This window comes from Sinocyclocheilus rhinocerous, unplaced genomic scaffold, assembly GCF_001515625.1.
Source record: "Sinocyclocheilus rhinocerous isolate Xijiao unplaced genomic scaffold, SAMN03320098_v1.1 scaffold755, whole genome shotgun sequence".
NCBI lineage: Eukaryota > Metazoa > Chordata > Actinopteri > Cypriniformes > Cyprinidae > Sinocyclocheilus > Sinocyclocheilus rhinocerous.
The window spans coordinates 567,517-579,189 of record NW_015659385.1 but is presented as its reverse complement, the minus strand read 5'-3'; the positions used below and the strand labels follow the sequence as shown (position 1 = coordinate 579,189).

Here is an 11,673-nt window from a genome sequence, read left to right as displayed (position 1 = left end):
GTCTTTAAAATGACAATAATATCGCTTATCGCAATTATTTCTGGGGCAATATATCGCACAACAAAAAGTTGTTATCGTGACAGACCTAGTGGTTGCCACAAGCCCGCCGGACGGTCCTTCGTCGAATCCGCCTGCCGCGCCGTTCTCAAGCCCACCCGCCTCCGCTCACTCAAGCCAGCCTCCGCTCACTCTAGGCCTCCGCTCACTCAAGTCCGCCGTATGTTTCTTTGTGAAAGTGAAACCACTTCGTTCAGTTTTATGTTTACACGGCATGATGCAACGCAACGCGTAAAAAGACAGTATAAGTCATTATAATCCGTAATTATGTTCCCACTGGATGCAACAAATGCCTCGTTTATAATGGGTTTTAATGTTTTTGTCTCGTCGCTCCGGCCGGACAGGGCATCACAATATGGTAAGGGGTGTAACATTTCCATCACACGCTTGAGGTATTCGGCCAATCACAACGCACTGGATAGCTGGCCAATCAGAGCACACCTCGCTTTTCAGACCGATGAGCTTTGTAAAACTCGACTTTTTTTTTAACCTTAAACCACATAAACACATTTCATTACACCAAATACACAAAATAATGTTCTTTTTAGCAACATCATATGACCCCTTTAAGCATTAGAAGCTGTGTGTATTTGCCCAGTCTACGCCAATAATTATAATATTGAGGTGCATAACAAAATATATATTAGGACAAAAGGAAGTCATGTGTTCAGAGACTTAAACTTTATCTTCGACTGTTTATTTTAGGAGTCACTATCAGTGTTTTAAACATGGCAGCAGATCTGGCTTTAGTCACTGTTCTCGTCCAGCTTCTTGTTGATTTGGTGACAAGTGACAGCATTGACTTCTACAATATCATGCCTGCTGTAGAAGGTGAGTTTGTTTATTCCAGTTCATTTTGTTATTTTGTTCATTAACTTCCAGTGACTTTATAGCGATACTATAACACAGTGTTCATGTCTGTGCAGCCACCCCGTACCCCAAGAGTTTCAAGTGCTTCACATGTGAACAGGCCTTAGACAACTACAGCTGTAACCGCTGGGCAGAAGATGTGTGGTGTCCTCAGAGTGAGTTTACTAAACACAAACCCACCGCTCTCAGATCTTCACAGTTGTCTCTAGATTTACTTTGTAAAGCAATATCCTTTTAAATTCCTAACAACCTGTTTCTTCATTTGTAGATACTCTATTTTGTATGACAATACACCACTTCAACCATCATGGAAAGACAAAATTTGTTACCAAAAGATGTGCTGTGCGTGAAGAATGCCAGTTAGCTGGCTGTAGACATCATAAAAATACACACCATGTGAGTATTCACATACACATTATTCCACTCATACAAATATAATCTCTTACATCAAAATTATTCACTTACAAAATGTGTTTCTGTCTTGCAGGAGTGCATATCTTGCTGTGAAGGGATGGTTTGTAACGTAGAGCTGCCGACCAATCACAGTAATGCAGTGTTTGCCCATAGACAAACCAGCAGCTCAGCAGCACCCACTTTCAGAATCTGGGATTGTGTGATCCTGCTGGTCCCAGTTCTCATGGGAATGCTACCATTGTGATCCTCAATCATAAGAACCTGTTCAGTGATGAACAGCACTGCAAATCATTGAGACAAAGGAGACGTCATCCACACTGGAATATTAATACAGTCAGATGGATGTTTTCATTAAGGCCACAGTAATATCGTGCAGGAGAAAGCTAGCATTCCCATTCATCTCAGTGGCAGGATGTTGCAGGATTCCCTGTAAGAATGTGATTTGCCATCTTTGCTGATGGGCTCACAGATGTTCTCATGACTGATCAGTGACTAATCAGCCTGGAGCCGCAAGAAAAATTACATTATGGCTTGGCTGATTGTTTAATGCACCACCAGAAGAAGAAGATCTCTCACTAGTGACTGTCTGGACTCTGGAGCTGTAATATAAGTCAATTTCACACTTGGAGGCTCCCTTCAAAAACAGTTGGACACTGAACGATCTACAATAATATAATGAAATATTTGTGACTTAGACATTACTTGCAAATTATTTTATTATTTTAGAAAACACAATGAATTGGAGTGGAGAAGGATGCATTTTGCAGCCAAATGGTGTCATGCAAATCAGCAAAACCATCTTCATTTTTCAGCAAGGAGATGGCCAGTCGGCCAGTGCTGGAGGAACTGAGTGCACAGGAAGTTGCTGTGTCAGGAAGGTCTGTCAATGGAGTAGTATCGCTTGTGATGACTGCTTACTAATGACGTGCTAAATAGGACAGAGAACCAGATGGGTTGCAAAACAGCATTTAGCAACTAAAGCAGTGGAATTAACTTATGCTGCCTCACTGGATTTGTATTGAGCAAATTGAGGCTCACACACTGAGCATTAGAAGTCTCTATGTGGGATGTTCCTGTGGCTCTGGTCCCAGATTCTGTCACACAGGCCGAGCACAGCAATGAGAGGACGCAGGATGTGTTGTTCTAGTTTTCTAAATGGTGTGAATGTCTCTAAAAGAGATCTGGATTGCTGCATAAATATCAGTGCTTTAAGAAGGTGGACATGCATCACGTAAAAGCACGGATTAATTAAAATTAAGTATATTTTGAATTATTCTGGCTTGACTATTGCAAATGCTGTCATGTTTTACTGTCCCAAAAACCAATAGAAATAAAAAATGACCATATTTAACTAATCCTAAGGTGTCCATGCACAAATATTCTATGTTAGGTTATTATGCTACTAATATTTCCCTTACAGCTGGCTACTCTATCTATTTTCTAAATATATTTTATTCATTTTATTGTGAATGATTCATCTGTTCGTTTAAAATTTTTAAAGCTCATAATTTTTTTATCAAACTGTCATAAACCGCACCACCACTGACCTACAACCTTCTGCAAGTTTGCATTTAGCTGATTTGCCTCCATCCAATCAAGAACTGATAGGTAGAATTGAGTCCTACATTTTTTTTCCCTTATTCAATAATTTTACTCTGAATCAAAATAGTGAAGAAAAGATCTGTCGCTACACTGTAAAAAAAATTCTGTAAAATTTACGGTAAAAAACGGCAGCTGTGGTTGCCGGAATTTTACCGTTAAAAATACGGTAGCAACATTTTAGGTTTTACGGTCTTAACTTAAATTTACAGTTAAATACCGTAATTTCATTAACTGATATAATGTTAATATACCAACCTATTGAAGTACTGAAATCTGTTTTGTACCTTTGTAATACACTGATAACCACCAAATGCAGGTGGTGATGAGCAAGTCACATGATGAACCAAAGCCTATCACAAGCAGCTTTTAAATAATAACATATATAGAAGGTGCACAGTGTCATTCACACAAACACTAAACACCATCATGGTAACACACATGAAACTGAAATAATGCAATAGACATTCATCTAACAACATTAGGTGTAACACACAACCCTATTATACAAAACTGATAAGAAAAAACTAAGAAACATAGTTATTTCAACAAAAAAACATCAAATTTGAAATGTAACGCAGGGAATTCTGGGAATGTCAATTTACAGTTATTCACTGTAAATTATACGGTCTTTTTCACTTCCAAAAACAGTATACTACCGTAAAATTAATGTCCAATACATGTAATGTCCAATACAGTTTTTCTCTGTATATAGTAGTGGAATTTACCGTTAACCATTTAACAGGTTTTTACTGTAGCATGTTTACAGTCTTTTACTGTTAAATTCACACTCATTTTTTACAGTGTACTTTCATTTGTCATCACAACTTTAAAAATGTAATTAAAACTCATATAAACAACCTTTTATATATATACAATTTTTGCAATTGCAAATTCAGTTAATTTTTACATTTTTAGTCATTGCATATAAAAAATTTAATAAATAGGAAATTCTATATGTAAAAAAAACTTAATAAAACCTAGTTCTAGAACTGTTTCAGATGTTAATGTACAAACCTCACAGCGCGGCTGTGTTTCTTCCCGTGAAGGTTGAAGTGAGTTATGATAAATAGTCTTGTTTACGTTCATTGGGTTGATTGAGTGTGTAAATGGTTTCTCGTCTCTTTAATCTATAACATACCGCTGTGCTTTTTGTATATGAGCAGCAGGGCTATGTTTTTAAAATTCCTTCCACGCTGATCTGAGAACAGTTTCTGTCTTTTCACATGAGAATGCCCAGGTTTAAATTTGGAGGAGAGAGCTGAACCTCAAACAGCACAATTCCTTCCCATGAAAGTTGAAGTGAGTTATGATAAATAGTCTTGTTTACTTTCATTGGGTTGATTGAGTGTGTAAACAGGTTCTCATCTCTTTAATCTATAACATACCGCTGTGCTTTTTGTATGTGAGCAGCAGGGCTACGTTTTTAAAATTCATTCCACGCTGATCTGAGAACAGTTTCTGTCTTTTCACATGAGACGGCCCAGGTTTAAATTTGGAGGAGGGAGCTGAACCTCGAACAGCACAAAAGAGCAACTTCCCCCTCAGAGCTCTGAGAACAATAAAAACATTCCCAAGAGGATCTCGGTGTGGGACACAAAGCCGTGGACCATTAATATCATTGCTGTCTGGAATAATGAGGGTTTTTTTTCTCTCTCTAAACCAAACATGACATATGGTTCTTCCTCTAAAATTGTTGCAGAGGAAATGAGATTTGGTTTCTGTGTAGCTGCTTTACTGACTTATGAAGTTAAAGTGTGTGTGTGTGTGTGTGTGTGTGTGTGTGTTCCTGCTCCGCTGATTGTCTCGCCGTGTGTGCTGTTTGCTCTGGTTGCTGGCTGTCTTTGTTCTGGTTTTATTAGGCGTGGAGCTGGAGTCTGTCACTTTCAGGCTTTGGAGAGTCGTTTATCTTCCATTGAGAAAAACAGTATCAGTGCTGCTGCTCTCGTCTGCACCGCCCGTGTCTCTACTATTCAGAACCCAGTCTGTTCAGATGAGGAGACAGAAAGCTCATGGCTCTTATCCATCAAACAGAAGCATTACTGTGAGAATGTTAGCCAACCAAAAGACATTGTAATTAATTAATACTTTAACAGTATGCTTTATTGTACAGTGGAGTGCAAATGTTACCATTGGCCGTTTTTTAAAAAAAGAAAGAAAATGTTATAGATAAAAAGAATAATAAATTCTTAAAATAATTAAGAAATGTATTTTTAGGTCATTAATCCAATAATCAGATTATAATGTTGATCATGTGAACAGAGATTTTGTACAGATTTTCTTGCATCCATTGTAGCACAAGATTTTTTTTAATTCTCATGCTGGAGAACATGATCATCAGGTTTTACAAATACTAATAAATTTTAAAATTCATGTAATTTTTCTACAATTCTTAGCTTTTTAAATTATTATTATAAATTATTTCCTAAGCTATTTTTAAATATTCATTTTCTAATTTATATAAATGTTCACTGACATTGTAATTAATTAATACTTTAACAGTATGCTTTATTGTACAGTGGAGTGCAAATGTTACCATTGGCCGTTTTTTAAAAAAGAAAGAAAATGTTATAGATAAAAAGAATAATAAATTCTTAAAATAATTAAGAAATGTATTTTTAGGTCATTAATCCAATAATCAGATTATAATGTTGATCATGTGAACAGAGATTTTGTACAGATTTTCTTGCATCCATTGCAGCACAAGATTTTTTTTAATTCTCATGCTGGAGAACATGATCATCAGGTTTTATAAATACTAATAAATTGTAAAATTCATGTAATTTTTCTACAATTCTTAGCTTTTTAAATTATTATTATTAATTATTTCCTAAGCTATTTTTAAATATTCATTTTCTAATTTATATAAATGTTCACTCAAATTTGTTTCTGATAATGTCATTTATATTTAAGGAAATATTTTATACGATTTATACATTTTTACCATTGTATAACACATTTTCATAAAAGATGGATTGGTAATGATCTTTAATATATACAGTAAACATGATGTTTTTACTACAGTTTCCCTGCAATAAAATGCCAACGTACATATTAAAGGAACAAACTCGTTGGAAAGTCCCCTCATATATTCTTATTAGTTTAAAGGAAAATTGACATGATTTAATGATTTATTGGATTATCCAGTGATGCATTTGGTAATAAGAGTGACTGCAAACTTTTACATCATAAAAGTAGTACAAAAGCAACATTCATTTACTGAGAGGCATTTGATACTCTCAAACAATGAACAACCTTCATTCCTGCTCTTGTTTTCATGGTGGCGCCATGCAAATTTGTGTTTCATTGAAGTCTGGTGATTGATGATGTCTCCTCACACAGGCATCTTCAATAATTGTGTTCTTCTTGTTAAGGAAGTGACTTGTGATTGGCTGCACTGTGCACATACATCTTTAGCAAATGAAATAAAAGCAATCAATAGCACCTTATCTGAAGAATATGGAGATTTCATCTGGAATTCATCTGGCTTTTCTTTGATCAGTTTGGCATAAATTAATTAATTCATTCATTCATTCATACTGCAGGAATCTGGACATTAACGCTTGGCAGCTACTCTAGGTTCTATTCTAGGTTTTACTTTAGATGTTAAGAATGAAATTGTGAAAAAAAAAAAACATGAAAATGCAATGGGAAAAGCCTTTCCCTACTACAAGGGCTCTTGACAAACAAGAAATGTTCTTTGAACACAAATACCCTCTTTGGACAAGCCTTCTGTGATAATCCCAACACAGCACTGGCCGCATTTGATCATTGGATCGGGCCTGTCCTGTAATCCGACTGAGTCACCCGGCTGCATTGTCCGCTTGTGTATATGCTTAACATTCCGCTGCAGGGCCAGAGATCACCGCACTAATTGGCAGCCGGCAGTGTTTCCAGAGGGATTTTGTTCTCCGTGAGGATCTGACCTCTCTGAAACCTGGTTGAACCAGACCTCAAAGACAGCTCTGTACCCTCAGTGCCACTTAGTCATTGGACAATCAAAATACCAATGAGCGAGAAGTTTTTCTGATGGATTGCAGAGTAGTGGACCTCATGATTCGGAGACATAGATTATGGGCCTGCAATCAGAAGTATAACAAGAAAGAAGGAAAAGTCCGAATAAAAATTAAGTAACAATTGCTTTACACAAAGTGAGATTAACCCACGTTATAAACTACATAACCTCAGAGAACAAATAAAAGTTTGTACAAAACCCAGAGCCTGGTCTAAAAGTAGAGACTCTTCTACAATGCTGACGTGCAGCTGACGGGAGAGGACAGGTGTATCTCACTCTGTGATCTTTAAGCACATGTGAAGAGCAGTTTCTGTGAAGTCTGAAGACTTGCTGAGATCTTACACCCCCTGTGTTGCCAACAAACCTTTCAACATGAAGAAGAAATAACTTGGGGCTGATGGAAAGTACATACTTGGCCCCTTTTGACCCTCTCTCGCCAAACATTTAAGGACCAGAAATAGAATTCAGCTAAACTTTTCGTTATCCCTCCCACATTAAAAGGTATTAAATGGTTAGTTCAGCCAAAAAATAAAATTTTTAGCCAAGAGGTAATCAATATTACGTTTCTGATTCAAATTGACCTTTTTGTAACCAACTTTACAACCAAGTTTATGCAACCAGCCCCAATGTCTCTTAAGAAAACTTGGATTTAACTTGATTAATATTTTATATTTTTATATTCGAAGCTTGAAAATGTTGATTACATGGACAGAAAGTTAGAAGAATATTAAAAATATCTTAATTTTTGTTCTAAAGATGAATGAAATGCCTATGAGTTTCATAGTGACATGATGACAGAATTTTCATTTCTGGATGAACTAATGCATTACTGTAATTACAATGTAATGAGTATATGACCTGAGCACAACAAAAATCGCCTAAAGCAAATGTCTTGAGATATGACTGTAGATGAAAGCAGAATAAAAAGAAGTGGCCTAAGTCATTAGAAGTAGGAATGCAGAATTGCTACCAGCATTTCATCTCGAAATCCTCTTTTGCAGATGGGCATTTATCTCATTCTGTACAAATGATTGACATGTTGTGAGGAAGGATCAGTGCTCCTTGAAGAGACCAGAACGGATGATTGAAGTATGCCGGAGGCAGTCATGCCTTCACCACTGTCCCTGTAGTGCACATCATCAAAGCCATCCCGTTCATTCAGTTTGAGATGATTATGTGCCTCTCGCTTGCCAACCAAATCAACTAGACGCCTGGTGACAGGTAAGAGGACAGACCAGGTGTGTTATTCCCTTCTGGAGGTAAAAAAAAAAAAGCATAACATGACTGTGATGAGTAAGTCAACTCATCATTGTGTTTTTGACTTTGGTACATGTTTTTTTTTGTCTTTGAGAAGTAGATTATCTACAACTGAGATGTTCCTTAGAGCGCATGCAGGCCTGTAATGACTGCTGGTGTTGGTTTGCAGCTGTACAGCCTGAGGCAGAAATGACAATGGCAGTTTAATCTGTTTCTTACCTTCTCCTTTGTGTTTTTAGCAGCTCTATTTTCAGACGAGATTGTGGAATGTAGAAGTTATAGAGCAAATCCTAGAATTATTTATGTGGTCTTACTAAAGAGAGTATTAACATAATACAGTCTCAGACCTTTTCCCTTGAGCAGGGCCTCACATAATACCACACATTTGTTTAATTCTGTTACCGTTTAAATTTGTTACAGCTGCCATAAAGAGATTTTCCACCTTATTTTTAAAGTATGAGGCCATTTGTAACTTTAATGTGCGAGGCTTCCGGTGTCATCCGCTTCAGTTATTTTAGCTGTACAAAGACAGTCTGTTATGCTGTTTGATTATGCAAACTGGTATTTGACTTTATTCTTGTAATCATAAACACTGGTTTGCAGCACAAATAATTTTGCCTATTCACAGAAAATAGCTTATTTCATGTTGTAAAATAAGGTGGACAGACACCATTATTTTTGAAGAAAGGTCAGACTTTGCATGCTATGTGCATTACAGAACACAACCAGTATGCATTTGATTCAATATGATGTCCCTCATGCATGCAAATTATATATTTTTGTCAATATACGTTATGATGCCAAAAGCATGCCAAGAATCGAGACTGAACTATTTGCCTTCGTTCTGTTTCTCCAGTGTCTTTGTGAACTCCTCTTGCTCTTATTCACTGTTCATTTCAACCTGTAGTAAAATGATCCTTATCTCGTGGCTCTGCATACCAGCGAGACCCTGCACCTCCATTACATGAAATCTGACCCCACAGGAGGAGGTTGTAATTATGGCTGAACGGCTGATTTTAGATTTAAACTTCAAGCGGAATCCAGTCATGCACAAAATTTGTACATGGTGCTGATGCTCTTTTCTTCATCCCGTCAGGCCGTTCCAGTGATATCTGACATGCTGTGTGGACACCATCTCAGCCTGTCAGACGGGAAACCCATGTGTGGAGACGGAGGAGAAAATTGTCAATTTTTTATTACAGAGCAAACTCTGAACATTTCGGATCTGTTTGAATTTGGGTCTGTTTATCAAGCTAGATTTTTGTATTGTGTCCTATTGTACTTACATTCAGAGACATAGGAGTTGTACAGTGAGTAAACCACATGAAAACACTGTATTTACATGGCATGATCTACTCCTGCCATCAATCTCTCTGCACTTCCCTAAAACGGCAGACTGCTGTCGAAATCCGCTCGCTACAAATCAAACTCTCATCCTGTGTGTGCAAAGATTCTCTGCTTTGAAGTTGATCTTTAGTCACAGGCTTTTAAGTAGCTACAATGGATTTATTTACACTTTAACTTAATGTTTTTAGGGCCCCAGAGTTTTTCCAGAGGAAGTCAGTTGTCTTCAAAACACCACATTTTTAATTACATATTTAATTTTCAATATTATGCAGGCTATACACAGGGGAAAAAAGCCAATTGATCTATTGAATTTAATTATTATTATCTATTTAATTTAATAATTATTATTATTTAAATTATATTTATTATTTAAACTACAAATATTTAAAAACAATTATTTATTATCAATTATTCAAATTTATGTTTTGAAAAAATGCCTAAAAGTGCCAACAGCTTGTTTTATTGTTTTACTGATTTCTGCATGCCACATATCTTCATTCCTCAAGCGCATGTCACTTTTCATCAGACTCTCTGTCTTTAAGTTGGTAATTGTTGCCTTGGGGAAACATTTTGGATTTTTGTGGCATGGAGCATTTTACAACCTATTCATGGCATCAGTGCATATAATATTTGGTTTAGCACATAATTAGTTAATAACAAGTTGAGCAAGGCATATTTACTGCATGCATACATGATATAGTAATGTGTGAGGTCGACGCTTTTAATCAAAGTGATTCACTGTGCACTAATTACAGAGACAGTCCTCTTGAAGCTACCTGGGGTTTAGGGTCTTGCTCAAAGGCACAGCAGTGACGGGGGGGTCTGTGATGCTCCCCGCTTTACGGGTCACCCCCCGCACAGCTTTTAACTCGTCCTCACAAATAATGTTTGCTTGCAGGTTTACGTGACCCAAGAGGTACCAACTTGGACGCCATCAAAGACAATAGCTTGAGCTCGATATTAAAACACTTACTGCAGGTAGATCTGTTGCTCTTTTTACTAACAGAATCACTTCTGTAAATGTGAATTATCTGGCCATAGATCTGTTATCTTCCTAGATAGGGTACTTTTCCTCCAGGGTAAAATACCTAGTTAGTGTTTCTCCCAAAACAGTAAATAGCAACAAACCAAAACTAAATCAAAGCATTTTCCTGATTGCTTGTTTGCTATTATGGTCAATTTTCCTGATCCAGAGGTCATGTGCAGTCACTGAAGATTGATTTTCAGGTCAATTTAATATAATATTTAGTCATTTTTAAAATGTTGCAGATTTATGTAGCCAATGAGAATCACTGAAAGTGTCACATATATTTTTAGACAAAAAAAATGTTTTATTCAAGGTGGTTCTATACACTTTGCCCCATGCGTAAGGGGCCTTTTACCATAAATGTGTCATGATTTTAAATCACAACAAACTTTCTTTACCATTTCTTTTTACAAACATTTTGTGTCTCCATTAATATTCAGTAGAAAGAAGAATATTTTTGACTGTCTAGCTCCATTCTACCTTTGTGAAGAAATGAATCATTTCAGATAAGACATTACAAAAAAAAAAAAATATATATATATATATATATATACTGTGTGTGTGTGTGTGTGTGTGTATATGTATATTTATATATATATATATATATAGTTTGTGAATGTTGTGATTTAGTTGTTGATTTATTCATTTGAACTAAAGTAAGAAATATGAATGCTGGATTATAACCATTTATAAGCCTCTTTTTGTCAACAATTAAGCTATTTGGTTGTGGTTCACTGAGAGGAAGTGTTTAATTTGACATTTCACAGTCATTTACCGTGTTTTATCACCAGCAGAGGGCCAACTTAAAAAGGCTTTAAAATAGAACCATCGACTGAACGTTTTCCTGACAGATGAAATGTGGATTTATCTTAAAGTAGGATAAAAATGGATGCAGTGGATATAATTAGCTATGAGCTTATAATGTAAAGCTTATAACTCATCTACTTTACCAGATATTTTAGCCAAGGCTCCAGGTAGTGTGAATAAAACCCAGTAGGAGTGTGTGTGTGTGTGCCTGTTTTTCTATTCTGGTGGGGACTTAAACCTGAATACACACAGACTCGTGGGGACTCGTGTCACGGTGGGG

The 11,673-nt window shown here is 36.5% G+C and overlaps 1 protein-coding gene across 4 annotated transcripts in view; it reads left to right on the top strand.

Annotated features, from left to right (window-relative positions):
- The window catches only part of LOC107723697 (ly6/PLAUR domain-containing protein 6B-like), a 21,592-nt gene extending 18,913 nt beyond the window's left edge, over nucleotides 1–2,679 (top strand). For all 4 annotated transcript variants that reach the window (XM_016532412.1, XM_016532411.1, XM_016532409.1 and 1 more), the window contains 4 exons: nucleotides 763–888; nucleotides 984–1,082; nucleotides 1,196–1,323; nucleotides 1,415–2,679. In XM_016532412.1, coding sequence (XP_016387898.1) covers nucleotides 786–888; nucleotides 984–1,082; nucleotides 1,196–1,323; nucleotides 1,415–1,585 — 501 coding nt within the window. In that variant the 5' untranslated portion in view covers nucleotides 763–785 and the 3' untranslated portion in view covers nucleotides 1,586–2,679. The remainder of the gene's footprint in view (nucleotides 1–762; nucleotides 889–983; nucleotides 1,083–1,195; nucleotides 1,324–1,414) is intronic.
- Nucleotides 2,680–11,673: the final 8,994 nt, after the last annotated feature.